Raw genomic sequence first — 16,364 nt, forward strand, 5'->3', positions numbered from 1 at the left:
ATGGAACAAAAGCTGTGAAAAAAACAGTTTCTAATTATCCTGAGGACGGGTGTGCCTGGAAATTGCGCTGGACGAAAGAGGGATATTGCATATAGATTCAAATCAGATGCATTATAGTGACTGTCAAAACACAGTAAGGGGCCGTCCATAAATGACGTCAGACATTTGTGAATATTTGTGTGACGAGCCGGGGGGGTTTGAGAAATGTGACGTCACATCAAAATGCGCAATTTTAAATAAATATAAAATTGTTATAACAACACTAATTGTTATAACGACACTCCTACAACATCAGAGTGCAGCGCCACATTAAATACGCACTACAATGACAATAGTTTAAAGCGATTTGCAGCATGTTTTATTTTCAAATTGGAAATATGGTTTTGGGGGGGGGGCAGAGCTTTGTGACGTCATATTTGAGGGGGGGGGGGGGTCTGACTTTTTGTGACGCCGTGTGACCGGGGGGGGGTCAAAAATCGTCCAAAATCGCGTGACGTCATTTATGGACAGCCCCTTTACAGAAAATAGTTTTTTGTAATTTTTAGTGACCCAGATCACCATCCGGACTTCTCGACTGGCTAAACAAAAAGTAAATTAATTAAACTTGAAGCTGTCCAATTTAAATGTTTACCATTCTAAGACGTGCCCACCACCACAACCGCCCCCCCCCCCGCCGGTTGAGGACTCGATGGTTTCGCCCACTGCTCAATCAGCTCGCGGGACGTGGCACCGCGTGGCTCCATCTCCGCCAACCGCTCTCTTCACACCGCAACGCGCTCCTTTGCAATTGTTGCTCTCGATTCAGCTTAACAACAAAACATTCGCCTCTTGTACAACAAGATGTTGCCAAAGATCGCGCCTCTCCGCATGGCCGTGTCGGTAAGAAATCACACACCCCATAGTCTTTAACACCATCGCCCCCGCGATTAGATTTACCAGCGTGGATAGGCGTGCGCGCTCGCTATTGGACGCAGCGGGGCATCGCTTTACTCTCTAGGCCAATCGCGTCGCAGAGCGCGTCCGGCACGTGGGCGCGCGAGCCAATGGCGTGCGCGCACACGTGCGGTCGATGCTTAAGCGCTCTAGCAAATGTGCGCCCGTTTTACAATGACCCTTGCAACGTCCCCCCCAGTTTCGTGATGTGGACGTGGAGCGGCGAAATGTTCGTCCCGTCAGCTTCATTGTGTGCTGCTTCGTTTGCTTCTGTTCCTTAACGAATTGTAAAGCGCTGCCCAGGCGACGATATTACGCGTGTACAGGAGCAGTTTAGGGCCACGCGTGCGATGCGGTTGTAACTTTGTGGTTGACTTTTGCACAAGCGGTGCACTTTTGTTCGCCGTCGTCTTGTTAAGGGAGCAGTAACAACAACAGCAGTGTTAGTATTAGTATCACCATCGTGTTGATGCAATAACAGTTTAAACACAGGTCACCGTCGGCGTATCGCTAAACTATCACCGTTACCATCATCCTCTGGGGGTGTGTGGTGGGGCGGTGGGACGAGCAACACTTTTGTAAGGTGGATGTATTGGGCCCTGCCATAGGAACGTGGAATTTTTGTCTTTTTCTTGTTTTTTTACCGCTTGGCGGGAACGCGACGCCGATTCTCGTCATGTCGATGGACCTGATCGCGTCGTGTGAACGTGGAATTGACACCGTTGCCTGGGAAGTCGGGGACTGTGTTGTGGGTAGGAGCGAGCAAATTCTATCAACACATTGCTGTGACTTGTACTGTACTTCTAAGCTCCCATGCCTTCCACTCCACTTTAACCAACCTACGCCGACCGGCATGGGGGGGGGGAAGTATGGTCAGAAGGACCCCACACGAACCACACTGCGTGGGGAGGCCCACGAGCAGCAGTGAACTTACCAAAAAACACTCAACAAACGGCCTCGATAGGAAGTGCCAAGTGATTGAATTTTTGTCGATTTGCAAAACCGTATAAATGTTTAATTTCCACTGGGTGGGGAGTCGGCATTGAACGTCAAGGACAAACTTGGGTGCTGTCATAGAATTGAGGACTTAACCAACACTTGGACGTCAGCAGAGATTGTGTCAAGAGCACGGTGGTACGAGTACATTCAGTTTGATCACTTCCTAAGGTTGTGTTTATAGGGAACTGATCCATTTCATAGGACTATAACAAACAAAAAAGTAACTTCGTGCAAAGCCAGTGGTAATTGTGCCAGAATGTACCATACTATATGACTAAGACGTTTCTCCAAATAGTAATTGATGCGTTATTGAGACTCATCCCCGTCATGGTAATGTGTAATTTCCACCGTTGATTACCAAATCTTAAAGGAGATGAGCACTGCCCAATGCTTACTGGAGTACGGGAGTCAAATCTGAACAATCACCTGACTTTTCAGCTGTAGTTGTGCAGAAATGCACACATTTCGGCTTGGCAATATACACTGGTGTTATAAAGTATTTGTAAAGTTAAACATTATCACTTGCCAGTTAATCATAATCACTTGGGCTGTAGGGCAGACGGAACCTGTCCCTGTGAATCATTCAATGGAAGCAAATTGTCTCCCTCACCTTTTAAGCCACTCAAGTGGCTGACGTGAGGCAGTGGGCCACGCAGACTGATCACGTGGCCACATTTTAAATTGTTAAACTCCAATGGGTATTGTGCTCGTTAGTATTGTGAGTGCTAAAAGTGTCATCGGGTAAGGTTAGGGAAGTGTGAAAGAGAGACCAAGAAACACCCTGACAGAAACACGGATTTTGAGAATTGGCAACGTACATTTTTTTTTTTGCATGATTCGGGTTAAAGCTACCGTGAAGAGTATCCGGTACGCATAGTAGGATATGCCACGTCTCACTCTCATGTGGACCGCAAACACTTTCAGTAGTTCAGTTTTCCAATGGTGGATCTTATTCAATGGACCATAAAGGGTTTTGATTGATTTTCTGGGTGGTTTTTTCCAATGAAAATCTGTTGAAGAAGCTCTTTTGCAAGTGAAAACGAAAGCGTACAAATGGAAAACAAATGGAAATTTTAAACATTGGCAACAACAACAAAAATCTACGTTTTATTTGCTTGCAAAAAAAACTGATGACATTTGCTGTGCAATCTTAATTTTAGAACTTTCGTGACTGCAGGAATTATTATTTGGTTCTTTCGGTTAAGTCACGTCTATTTAAGGCCACCCCACAGAGACGATCACCCATCTCTGTTACCTGTGTTGCTCTAGCTATGTATGTATCTTGGTGATATCTGTCTGCTAATATGTCTGTCTATAGTTTTCTGGTTAGATATTATGTCGCTATTTCATTATACCTGATGATGATTGCTTGTGTTGCAATCGAAACGTCGTATTCTATTATTTAATTTAATTTATTATTTTATCTTTAGACGTGACTTAACCGAAAGAACCAAATAATAATTTGCTGTGCACACAATACTCTATAACCTTGTATGTAAAATATGATGAACAATAGCTGTAAACAACACAATGAAATAAACTGTAAAAGCTCATTTTATAAAGATAATGCTAGTTATGTGGACATTAACTATATCATTGTATGCACAGCCCTTTTGTCAATTCAGTCCAATGCCGGTTGAGGAAATATATACAATAGCTGACGTTTCAGGCAATGGCCCTTCTTAGTATATGAATGCCAAGGGTTCTAAGAGGGTGCAGCATGCCTCACACTCCCTCCCCTTGCAACAGTTCTGGTGTTAACTAGTGGTGGGTGGAGTCTTAACACATTATATTCACAACACCGCTCGCTCTAATGAGCGCTGTGGGATTTCACTAACAGCCGTCCTCGGTTTAACAGGAGTGGCAGGCACTGGGTAAAACGTTGACGCGTTGTGGTTGGCGCATTGCGCTATGAACCCATCGACTCGGGGGTCGATTCCCAGCCACTGCTGCAGAGTACATTCAGTAGAGTATATATTTATACTGGTAGGAACCACCTGGTTCCACCAGCCCACAGGGGATTATTGTGTCCGTCCGTCGTGCATCCAAAAATGGGAGGGGTGGGGCTGGGTGGAGAGGGGAGGGTGGGGAGGGGCTGGGTGGGGAGGGTGGGGAGGGGCTGGGTGGGAGGGGTGGGGCTGGGTGGGGAGGGGCTGGTCACCCCGTGGTGCCCTTATAAAACTCAACGTTTAACCTACTCACGCCGGCTTGTGCCCGCCCTCACAGTCGGGCATATTTGCGGAATACACCACGCCGCCGTTGACCCTGACCATTGACCGAGCAACCCAACGTTCCTACCAGCTCCCTCCGCAGGAATGTGTTTGAGTGGGGGCACTCAGATGTCGGTGGCCATGGGGAAGACCTAACACCACATAGTGGAGGTCAAGTGGTAACTATGCAACAGATGTGTGATCTCAGATTATTTAATTATCCTGGAGGAATCTGATGAGCTATAAAGCTCTTGTTCACAGATGTCTAGTAGGGGCGGCAGGGTCAGAAGGTAAAAACAACAAGCAATAAAAAAAACACGATCGGAGTGCAAAGTATAGGAAAGCTAAGCAAATCACTCAAATACAGCAGAATGATGGAAGCTCGGGTGATTTGTGGTAGCATAAACCTTTTATCGTGACGACCTCGTGATGTTCAATATCTGTGCGTGTGTGTGCGTTCCCCGTTCAGGCCCTGTGCTTGTGCGCCGTGCTCTCCGCCAAGTCGGCCCCGCGCGTTGAAAAGCCCGACGACCACAAGGAGCTGAGGAAGATTATCCGCACGCGCAACAACGTGCTGGTGCTCTACCACCAGGGAGGTGGGTGCCTGGCGGTGAATGGGTAGCGCCTAAAGCAGAGGTCGCAACCGGGTACCCGATACCTGTACCCGTACCCGGCCGGGTACGGGTAGCCGTTTGCGACCCTGGTGCGGCCGGGTACGGGTAGGCCGTGAGTCACTGGTGAGTAGCCGTTTGTCGCTCATTTCAGGTAGGGTACGGGTACGGGTAGGGAACGGCTACCTGTTCCCAGCCGGGTACGGGTATCCATTTGCGACCCTGGTGCGGCCGGGTACGGGTACGGGTAAGGAATCAAAACCCGTTTGCGACCTCTGGCCTAAAGTGAAAACTTAATACCTCGCAAGCGAGGTTTGGTGAGAAGTTATGTGGCGAGATGTCAACTACCTCACCTGGTATGCAGGAATTCTAGATTTGAAGCTTTCGTGACTGCAAGGATTCATATTCTTAGGTTTTTTTCGGTAAAGTCACGTAGGTAAAACATCAAACATCAAAATTAATGACTTACAGTATCCTGGAGTCTACAAATTGAGTTGCATTTGTGGTGATTGCTACATTGGAGAAACGAAACGTCATGTTTCTGATCGTGTCCACGAGCACAAGTCAGATCTGAAACACGGCAGAACTGATTCTTCTGCCGTTGCCAATCATTGCTACAACTCGGTGGGCTCTCATGAAATTGTCTTTTCCGAGCCCAAGGTTCTCTGCAAACCTCCCGGCTACCATCAAAGGTTTGTACACGAAGCCATACAAATATACAAACACAGACATAATTTCAACCGTGATGATGGGTACAAACTTAGTAATCATTGGAAAGATGTTATCAACCACGCAAAAAAGACTTAATTACACTTTTTTGGACCATCTTATCTGACAGGCACTATTTTACTTTACTTTACCGAGTGCTAACATCCCCAGTTATTTTTTAACAGTACTCTCTTCATTGTTCAGCCAGCATTGGTATAAACATGGGCATTTTCGTTCTTTTGTCTATCATGTGTATCAGGCCTCCCCTCCCCCTCTCTGTCCATTGTGTTGGCGTGTGCCGCAGCAACCACGTCCAAGCCGTCGTCCATTTGTTTGGCCCCGCCCTCCCCCTCCCGATGCGTTGTACTTAGCACTCCGTGCTGTCTTTGAGCCCCGCCCCCCTCCCTCCCGATACGTTCCATTCATTGGCTACCACATTCTGATGAGCTCCCCCCCCTCTCCTCCCCCCTTCAACTTGCTTATAAGGGATTACATCTTGAATCATTGCCTCACTTGATGCAGCTAATTCGGCTGTGACGGTCCCACCTGATGACGGAGACTTGTGTTGCCTCCGAAACGTCGTGATTTTAGTTTTATTTTATTTTCATTAATTTTGATGTTTTACCTACGTGACTTTACCGAAAAAACCTAAGAATATGGTATGCAGGAGGTCCTGGGTTCGATCCCGACCCTGATGCCTGTATATTTTGTTTTCCCTCTTGGTCGCATGGACTTTTCTCCGGGTCCTCCTGGTTATTCCCGTCACCTTTTAGAGACATGTGTTTTGAATATTTGGCTGCTATAGATTTCCATACGATGAGCCACTTAATTGGGCTATCATTTGTGGCCAGGTCGCTTCTGAAAAAGAGCTACATAGCTCAGTGGGCCTTACTCGGTCAAATTAAAATAGTTTATCACGAATATAATGAGCCAAGAATGTCTGTGTGTAACACGCGTGACGTCACTCCACTGCAACCAGCCCCCCTCATTAATAATCAGGAACAGCTGGGGTCCTCCATATGGACTCCCCCCCCCCCCCCGTCATTAATAATCATGAATGGGTGACGTCACTCCGCATGAGGAAGGTGGAGTGGAAATGAAAATGAATGTACGCAAATTAGCTTTCATTTTGACCTTTCTTTATGGAAAGTAAAGCTAATAAAGAAATCAACGCAGTAACTAATATTACGAGCCTAAAAAGGCTGTGTGTGTGGGTCCCGCGCGTGACGTCACTCCACATGAGCCCCACCCTCATTAATAATCATGAGCGGGTGACGTCACTCCACATGCCACACCCCTCTCCATTAACCATGAGTGGGTGACGTCACTCCACATGCCACTCCCCAATAACCATTAGCGGGTGACGTCACTCCACATGGGGCAACCCCCCCTCATTAATAATCATGAGCTGAACAATTTTTCTATTTAAAATGTCATATTTACTGCAATATACACCCGTCATTGGACGGGCAAACAAGCTAGTAGTTTAAATAGTGTGGCAAGCAGTGATGTTATGCTTTAGTAAAAAAAACTGTTCTGCTTGAATTCATTTTCTTGAGTATCAGATCGTAACGTGAACCGGAGGAATCCTGAAGGTGACTTGGCTTTTCCGCTTGAGCCCTGGATACTAGCACTCAACCCTATCCGGAAAGTACCGCGTGCTGTTTAAAGGCAAATGCGTGCTTCCTAAAATCAATAATGGAGCGGTGCTCATCACTATTGGTCTGAAGCCAGTGGTGGAATTTCCACGTTTAGATGGCAGAAGCCAACATCTCTAAAATAAATGAATGTTGAATTCCCACAAAGTGGTGCTGTTTTGTTTTTATCAACCAGCCTCTTTGTCAATCCACTGCTTACCATGCAGACGGTGATCGACTACATTACACATAACCAGGCTGAGATGACTTGCGCACGAGATTGCCAGAAGAACTGACAAATGTAAATTTCCAGAACAAAATATAAGAAAATTAAGATTTTATGTTAATAAAATCTGAGATTTACTAAATGACGGTACCCATCTTGAAATTTTGCAAGACTCAAACAATACATTGGAACTCATGACGAGAGCACAAACATCCACAAAATCATGAATCCAGAATTAACTATTTTTAGTGAGGATTAGATTTAAAATTTGAGGTTGTTGGATTGCACAGAGCTCGTCATGCATGCAAATGATTCTGCCGGGCTGTGAGAAGGCCAGGATATGATAGTGCAAGACATGGGTTTGCACCCACATAATGTTTTAAAAATACTCAAAAAGCATTTGCTCAAACATCCCATTGGAGGACCCTCTCAAACAAATAATCATGATAATTTGCGGGACTTTCCTAGATAGATGACTATTATGTATTGCTTTGCAAGGGTCCTGCTCGGGATGTGAGGTTGATGACTAATTCAGTCTTTGTTTTTATGTGTGTGTGTTTGTGAAAGTAGAGTGCCTGGAGAAAACACATGTAAACAAAAATGAACACTTGTAAATCACAGATTTGTCAAAACATCGCTTCCGCTTATTGGTGTCATGTTCTAGAAAACCGTCCAATAAAGTTATTGGTGCATTGCTAAATGCATGGACATTTGTTTTAACTGTATCATGATTTTAAAGAAAGCTGGCTGTTGGTGTACACATTCACAAACAGGCAAATGAACACTCACAGTTGTCCTAGATAAACTAACAATTAACCCAGGTTAATGCCATTTATGCAAAGGTCTCTCCATTCTACCCCTTAGCCTTTTCCAATAACACTAATCTCCCTTATGTCTCTGCACAAACGTGGATATGCATTCGCACACAAAGATACATTTGTATTTACACTGTGTGGCTTCACTAATTTCCATGTTTCTCATTAATTCTAAAAGGCCTGGTTTCAATCAATGTGGATTAGCAGAAGTCTATCAAATAATACACCCTGAGGGTGGAAGTGATGTCGGGTGCATTCCATCTCCGCAAGAAAACCGATAGTAGTATACAATCTATGCTTGGGAGTCTCTATCTTGTTGTTTAATGGTATTGAAGCAGTGGGTTTGATTGAGTAATGCAACACTGTTGTGCGCAGATATTGTCAGAGTTTTGCTAGGATGACTGAAGTCTGTTTCAAACAATGGACCCAATTAAATGCCGACTGCGATTTGCAGCAAAAAGGCCGGCACTTAATTATTGCTCCGCAGAGATTACTTTCAACGGGGAGGGCATTGGCCAATTCAACGAGTCTCCTTGCTCAAATGAACAGTGGAGGGTCACCATCTCCCTTGGCGCACCCCCTGCACCAAGTGGTAGAAATTCCACTTTTGCACGTCTGTTGCCTTTCCAGAAAAAACGTGATAACTCATTGTTAGAAACACCGCGGTAAGGAAAGATAGGCTGGGTCTTCTCCAACATGGATTTTAAATTAAAACCTCAAGCACTCGAACCGTGCTGTCACGCAGCCACCACAATCTTTATTACACAGAGAACTCTAGCAAAGCTAAAGTCCAATGAGCCAATAGGTGTGGTTACGAAAAGTTGTTGGTAAAAAAATAAACTCCGAAAGATTGACTACCTGGGATGGTTGTGTTGTGTTGTAATTAAATGTACAAAATAAAGCAGGGTGGCTTGCATAGCCTCGTTATTGGTGAACCTTCAATCAAGCCGAAATCATTACTTCAATTCCTGCTGCTTCCCAGTCACATATGCAGTTCTTTATACAACTAAGTTCCCACTCGAACATTTACATTCAAGACCATTACATACAAAACGTACACATTGTGTACACGTATAGTGAGATTCATTTGCAAATGTTGAAATTCAAATTTTGTCCGCTAACTAAATTCTGGAATACTGATGCTAATAATCAGCCTGGTGGCATTGTGGTTAGTGTGCCCAACTCTCAATCAAATGGGTTTCACTTACAAATCCCAGTCGTTCAGCTCTCCACGGTCGAAAAAAACAAGGACTACTTTTCACGGGAAGTCAGTGGTAACTTACCTGGAATAGCAATGTGTAAATACCACCACTGTCAAAATAGGTGAGCACCACCCAACACTGGCTTTAACGGAGATGCACCTTAATCAGACTGGTGCATACTAATCGTGGTCTACATAAGTACAGTTCCCTGGTTTACCCTCGCCTAACTGATCCTACTTAAGACCTTGTCTGACCAGCTCTCTCTCTCTCTCTCACCTGAAGACGATTGCTTGTGTTGCGATCGAAACGTCGTGACATTTTCATTATTTTTCTATCTACGTGGCTTTACCGAAATATCCATAGACTATGATCCTACTTCTCAATAGTTATCTTTGCTTGGATTGACTGGAGCATCCCACCCCCTGCTATGTTTGCATGTTGAATTTTGCAATAAACAGTCAAGTCAACTGCAGCAGTTTCTTCAAAGGGAATTTTTCAGTTAAGGTTATTATATATACACACGGTCACCGGTAATTGCTCACCAATTGCCATGCAACCTCAGCCCACAGGTTCCCAGTAATTATATGGGGCTTGCACATTTCCATGGTGGTGCCAACGAGCATTTTTAAAGTTAATTACCCGGAAATTACGCAGTCATTCTTGTAGCATCCCTGCAAGCGCAACCCCCCTACTCACCCCCCCCCCCCTCTCGGCCAGACCAACTGATTGATTGAAAGATTTCTGGCTCTTGGTTTATTTTAGGTTAACTTCACAGAGCTAATGTTGTGTATTGTTGTGTATTGTTGTATGCGTATCCAAGCGTAACGATTTCTGGTTGCGCGTGGTTCAGAAAGAAGTGTTTTTTTTTAGGTTCATTTGGACATTACATTTGAACGCGTGTCTCTCGACAGATTTTTTTTACTTCGGCTCCGACACAAATTGGCCATTAATCTCCCAGCTCAATCAAGCGATTGCGGTGTGCCCATTGTCTGTGGTGACCTTTGAACCAGTGGTGAAAATTACACATTCCCGTGGTGGGAGCATTCTCTGTGGTGGTGGTGGTGGTGATGATTGGCTAAAACTAGATGTGTCATGGGGATATTCAGGTAGTAAGTAGTACTTGTTATCACAAATATACTTCGTAAGAAAACCATAGCTAATTGCATATGTAAATCCTTGGATTTTGCTCGTTTTAAAATTCATATTCTCCAGTTATTTTCCAATAGCGCTTTGAGCATCGAGATGAATACATGTTGTCCATTCACGTCCGTCACAGCGGTGAGTGCCGTGTCATGTCCAGGGAACGGTCCCTGGAGATGGCATCATCAGACTACCTTTGTAGCACCGGCTTGCTTTCCAAAGATGGTTTGTTCTGTGGGAATCAACTAGATTTTTTGTAACTAAGCAGAGCTGCTATATACCTAATTAATGCACATAGCTGCTCCCTTGTACATATTTGCTTTGCTGTGTGTCCTTGCCTCTCTCCCGCACTAGTTTCAAGGTTCGTTCATGAAAGATTTTTCACCTCTCATCACTCCCATACTTGGTGTTACCTCGGCAGTGATATTACGCTATTTAAGCCCTTTGACTATCGCTTCAAATTGGGTTTTTTTGGTTCTCATTTGCAAGGAATAAAACTCTTATGTTTTTTTTTTTATAAATGGACACAGCTTAGATAAACCCCTTTACGCATTAAACATAAAAATGTCGAGGAGTTGTGCCATCATCGATCAGTGACGGGACTGAGACCTCTGTGTTGTTATACTGTACTTGTTTTTCTAGTTTTTACCTCTTAGCTTTTTACTTAATATTTGATCAACATAGTGGTCAGTTTCAAAACCACTGAGCCAGGTTGCCTCGTTTCAAAGGTTTGATTGCCAATAGTTTCCATCAGATATAACCCAAGTATGTTATAAATAATACAATTGGGGGATATTGCCAATGTCAACTTAGCTCTCTATCACACGTGGCCATACATCCCCACAGAAGATGGGCTTTTTTACTCCCATTGTGCTTTGCTTGTTCTGCATCTTTGTGCTTTGCACTCTGTAGGATTTCAAGGTCTCATAAGTAAAACCTGCTATTGCACCGAGCTCTTGGCTGATCATAACCAATGATTTAATCTCTGCATTCATTGAGTGTAACGAGTACTATCAGTTGCATCCACTTCAGAAATTGTCGGAGCGATAAATTGCACAGTGATGAAAATATGTTCCTGTCCCCGTGACCTTGAACAACATTTGTTGGTGCTCATTTTTGTTGATGTTCTTGAGCCAGTGTTGGAAATTCCACATTCACAAGTTTGAGCCTGGCATGTCTTTAATGCAGTCGTTCTTGACTGCTTACCGAGCAGTGCAGTCTCTCCCAAGTGGTGCTCCTGTTACCAACCACAGGGGGTCACTCGCCCGAGTCCAACTTCCCTGGGATATGAACTCCTGACCTTCCAAGTAATAAGATCACCCCACCACCAGCCCCGATAATGGATGTCAGAAAATATAACAACGTAAAGTGGCGTTCGTCGTTCCGTTCTGCAGCTGCCGCTGAGAATTCAGGATAGAACTTTAGATGATCAAGTGATGTGGCAGAAGATCAATTGGCTTGACCTTTTGTTTGCGTGCACTGCTCACACAGAATCAGTGTATTGTCATGGCTGCCAGCCACTCAAACTAAATCTACTGACAGTGTGTATTTTTCTTCTCTGCTGTGTGTTAGTTAGTTTGGAATTGTCCTCAAGTTAAAGCTACTCCTGACAGCTTTTGCCCTGCAATTTATGCCAATTTGATGTACTGCCTCTCACAAGCCATGTTGAAGGGTGTGTTTTATGTGCATCATCATCTTCAGACGTAACATTCTGCATCGGCCTGGAAATGATCACTTCTGTCTGTGGGATACAACACCTACGGAGCTTTGCAACAGTCATTTCTTTTATTTGTACGAGTTAAAACGCCTCGGTGTTTCTCTGTGTTGTAATGCACATTGGACAGTCCTTATCTCCAATAGCAGCCCTAAGCAGTGGCGGAAATTCCACGTTTGTAAGGCAGTGATCAGACTCTTGATTGTAGAACTGTTATTGTTGTCTTCTGCCCACAGCTGGACTTATTTGATCAACTAAGGGACAAATGGGATGGAGTGACCTGGATTTAAACCTCCAACCACCTGATGGAGAGTTGGGCACTCAAACCGCAATGCACCCAGAACAGTGTTTAGTATCAGAATTAATGTATTAAGTAGTGAACACCATTTGTATTGAATCGACTTCCAACCAGGATATGAAGTCAGTGCTGTGGGGTTTTGAGGTGTGTGTAGGGCTGCCCTGCCACATCACCACTCAGCTGCACTGCCCGTAAAAGTGCTCAGATATCGTGTGTCCATCTTCCAGAGGTCGCAATCGGGTACCCGATACCCGTACCCTACCCGATACCCGGCTACCCTTACCCGGCCGGGTACGGGTAGCCGTTTGCGACCCTGGTGCGGCTGGGTACGGGTACGGGTAGGCCGTGAGTCACTGGTGAGTCACCGTTTGTCACTCATTTCCCATCGTCTTGTCTCTTCTCACAATTAAAGTTCCTAGAATCAACCCACCCGCGCCTGCAACATGGTTTCATCCCAGAGGTCGCAATCGGGTACCCGTACCCTACCCGATACTCGGTTACCCGTACCCGTTTGCGACCCTGGTGCGGCCGGGTACGGGTAAGGAATCAAAACCCGTTTGCGACCTCTGCCATCTTCCCTGTGATTATCGTGTCTGCGTGCGCATTCTCCCTTGGCTGTCTCCTCTTGTCACTCGTAAATAAAGCTGAAACAAATTGACATGGTTCATCGCAGTCAGAAGGCTGCAAAGTGATTCCCATTTGGGAGTCTTGTCGGTCCATTGTCATCCCAAAATAGTCGATGAAATTATATTATTTGGTGGAAAGTCAGCAGTGGTCATCCCGTGAAGAGCCTGGCTCTGTCATGGAAATTTGGAATTTTCACATCATGTTGAAGGCCTCTATGCTTGCTTTAGCGTGGATAATCTTTTACTTGAGTAGACATTTGCTATAATCCACTGGAGGTGAAAATTGATCCACGGTTTTTGTTTTGTAATCTGGTAGCTACATCAGTGGATGTTACCATGGTCAGAATCAGGATTTTTATTCAGACTGGAGGAATCCGGTCTAATGGTTCACACACTTTTGATCCAGAGGTCGATTTGATTTCCTGGCGCTGCAGTTGGAACAATGGCGGGAGTTTCTTAAATTACATCACCTCGGTCCACCCAGCCGTATAAACGGGTACAGCACAGTGAGTCGTTCGGCAGGTTGCGCAGGTGGTGGGGTATTGTTTGGTTTCTTCGACATCTTCCCGGAGATCTGGCCAGTGTGGGAGAGTAGGCCAAAATACTCTCTACCACTCCCTCTAGTGGAGGCCCTTCTGCCAGCAGTGGCGTGAGCCAGTAGTTGCAGGGCTGCACCTTTTTCTTTGCACATGCCGTTATTATAACCTCACCTTTTGCTTCTGTTTGTGGCAGAATCTGGCTTGGACAAGAAACTAAAGCTTCTGTCAGACGTAGGGCAGGCAGTGCGCGGTAGCGGCACTGTGGCGTGGGTGGACTGCGGGTAAGGATACCTTCACACTCTCGGTGCAATGCTCTCACTCACCCTTGCCTCTTGCAATCGATTGTCCAAAGAAGGGGGGGACGGCTGGTGCAGAGTGTCGGTACTGTGTGTTGCATCGACAGGAACTCGGAAGGCCGGAAGCTTTGCAAGAAGATGAAAGTGGAATCTGGAGGGACCAGCAAACTGATGCATTACAAGTGAGCCTCTGAGCAGGGAATCTACAAACGCACTCACGTACCGGCATCGTGAATAGTTTCTCCCCAATGCCCCCGACCATCTTGCCAACAGAGTACAAGAGGGCTATTTGTCTTTGTGTGTGTATTCCTCAGGGATGGAGAGTTCCACGTGGAATACGATCGTGCTGAAACATTTAAGGTACCAACTTCGTTTACCCATTCACTGCTCTGTCGCTCCAACCAGTTGGGCTTACCATGTGGATAGACTGGCCCCCGTCGTAGGCGAATGGAATTTCCATAACCACCGGTGGAGAAAAGAACAGTCTCTATGCTGTACTGCATGTTTTGAGCTGTGACTGTCATACATGGGTTGACTGTTGCAAATATTACCATGGGATTTTTGCACTTTCACTGAACACAATGTATGCTGATAATTCCCTGCAGAAGCCAATGATGGAGTGGGAATCAAATGACTGGCTCCGACATGAGTGAACATACTCATCACTCAATAATTCCGTCAGCCAGTACTCTCGGTTGTTGTGTTTAATTTTATATAAATACAGTTATATTTACCATGTCTGTCTAAGTATAAAAACTAAAGGCTTAAGTCAATGCTAGTTGCGCCTTCCAGGAAATTATGTTTGTTTTGTAGATTATTACGGGGAGCTGTGGGATAGCAGTTCAAGATATTCAATCTTTGCACATTGAGATGTCTAATGCGTCATGCGCCACATGCTGAAACGATGTTTTGTTTCAGCACAACTTCGCAGAGTTTGACCTTGAGTACTAAAACACGACACTGGCAAAATAGATGTTTGAAAACATAACAAACACGAAGATTACTGCCCAAGAAACTTTTATTGACAGCAGTTCTCTGCCTGGTTTCAGGTCCCCTGCCAGGCTGTGCGCTGTGGAATTCCATCTGCTGTCTGGCCCTCCCTTCAAACATACTCGCCTTCATCTTTGCCTTTGTGTGTGTGAACAGTCACAGTCTTGATTTGAAGCTTTCGTGACTGCAGGAATCCATACTCTTTGGTTCTTTCGGTAAAGTCACGTAGGTAGAAAAATACTAATAGATCACGACGTTTCGATCGCCACACAAGCAACCGTCACAGCATTGTCATATGCATGCAGAATGCATTGTGTGCTATCGCACAAACATAGTAGTTTTTAGATTACTGATGTCTCTCAATCCCGTCAGCTGACAAAGTCGCTGGGGCGTCTGACTCGCAATTACAAGGCCGCGAGTTAATATTCTGCTTTGGGGGTCAATTAAACGGACTGCTCCTTCCGTGCCAATACATTGGATACGAGTTTTTTTTGCGAGGTTATGGGTGACTTCTCTTACCGGGGAGACTTGGCTCCTGCCACGGAAATGTTGATCTTTACTGCGGGCGCAGGATGGCCAGAGGAGATGAGGGAGATAGTTCAAGCAGGAAGAAACTTTTTGACTGGTGTCACCAACCGTACTATGATTATGCCATCAATGTCAGGCACACGAATAAGCGCTTTGTCCTTATTCTTTATTTATTGCATTTTTAGCCTGTTTGTCTAAAAGATGGTCAGCCTTGGTAAAGAGATGTTTTATAGCCGGGTGTCCCGGTAGTTAATGCTTTTCCTGTGAAAGGTCATTTAGTCAACACCGCTGAGATCCTGGATTAAATTCCAGGTTTCGTGCCCTCACCTGCGTCACACAAATTACTACTTGTAAGGTGTTGTGCTTCATTTTGTCAAGCCCCAGCCCCGAGGATACTAACTGTTACAGACATGGGGAGTGAACCACCCACTCACAGGTTATTACAGCCCAATTGTTTACGCAGCACTGTGCTGCTTAGCAAAATGTGACTGCATATGCCTAACTGCATCTGTGTGTGGTTGTGTATCAATGTGCAAATCCCCATGTGTTTTTTTTCTTGTGCCTGTAAAAAATCTTTCGTATGTTTGTGCCTGTGACTTTGTGTATATGGTCCTCTACTTGGAGAGCGGTCGTGTAACGGTTTGCGTGCTATGCTACGAAACCTGGCTCAGCCGTAAAGCAGCACCTTATGTGGTGTTTAAATATCAGTGCTGGGGAATGAAAGACAACCGGGCATGGTGCTGGTCACAACACCTGACATTGCATGCCATGCCAGCGGTTAAAGGTGTCCAATTAAATTTCGATTTAAAGCTTTCGTGACTGCAGGGATTCATCTTCTTGGTTCTTTCGGTAAAGTCACGTAGAAGGGAAATAATAAAATAATAAAAATCAA

The 16,364-nt window shown here is 45.1% G+C and overlaps 1 protein-coding gene across 1 annotated transcript in view; it reads left to right on the plus strand.

Annotated features, from left to right (window-relative positions):
- Positions 1–679: 679 nt before the first annotated feature.
- Positions 680–16,364, plus strand: part of PDIA5 (protein disulfide isomerase family A member 5) — a 40,367-nt gene continuing 24,682 nt past the window's right edge. Inside the window, exons 1-5 of the mRNA XM_078598374.1 lie at positions 680–879; positions 4,612–4,738; positions 13,852–13,939; positions 14,062–14,136; positions 14,269–14,314. Coding sequence (XP_078454500.1) covers positions 841–879; positions 4,612–4,738; positions 13,852–13,939; positions 14,062–14,136; positions 14,269–14,314 — 375 coding nt within the window. The 5' untranslated portion in view covers positions 680–840. The remainder of the gene's footprint in view (positions 880–4,611; positions 4,739–13,851; positions 13,940–14,061; positions 14,137–14,268; positions 14,315–16,364) is intronic.

The sequence above is a fragment of the Lampetra planeri genome, chromosome 10 (genome assembly GCF_965212315.1).
Source record: "Lampetra planeri chromosome 10, kcLamPlan1.2.h2, whole genome shotgun sequence".
NCBI lineage: Eukaryota > Metazoa > Chordata > Hyperoartia > Petromyzontiformes > Petromyzontidae > Lampetra > Lampetra planeri.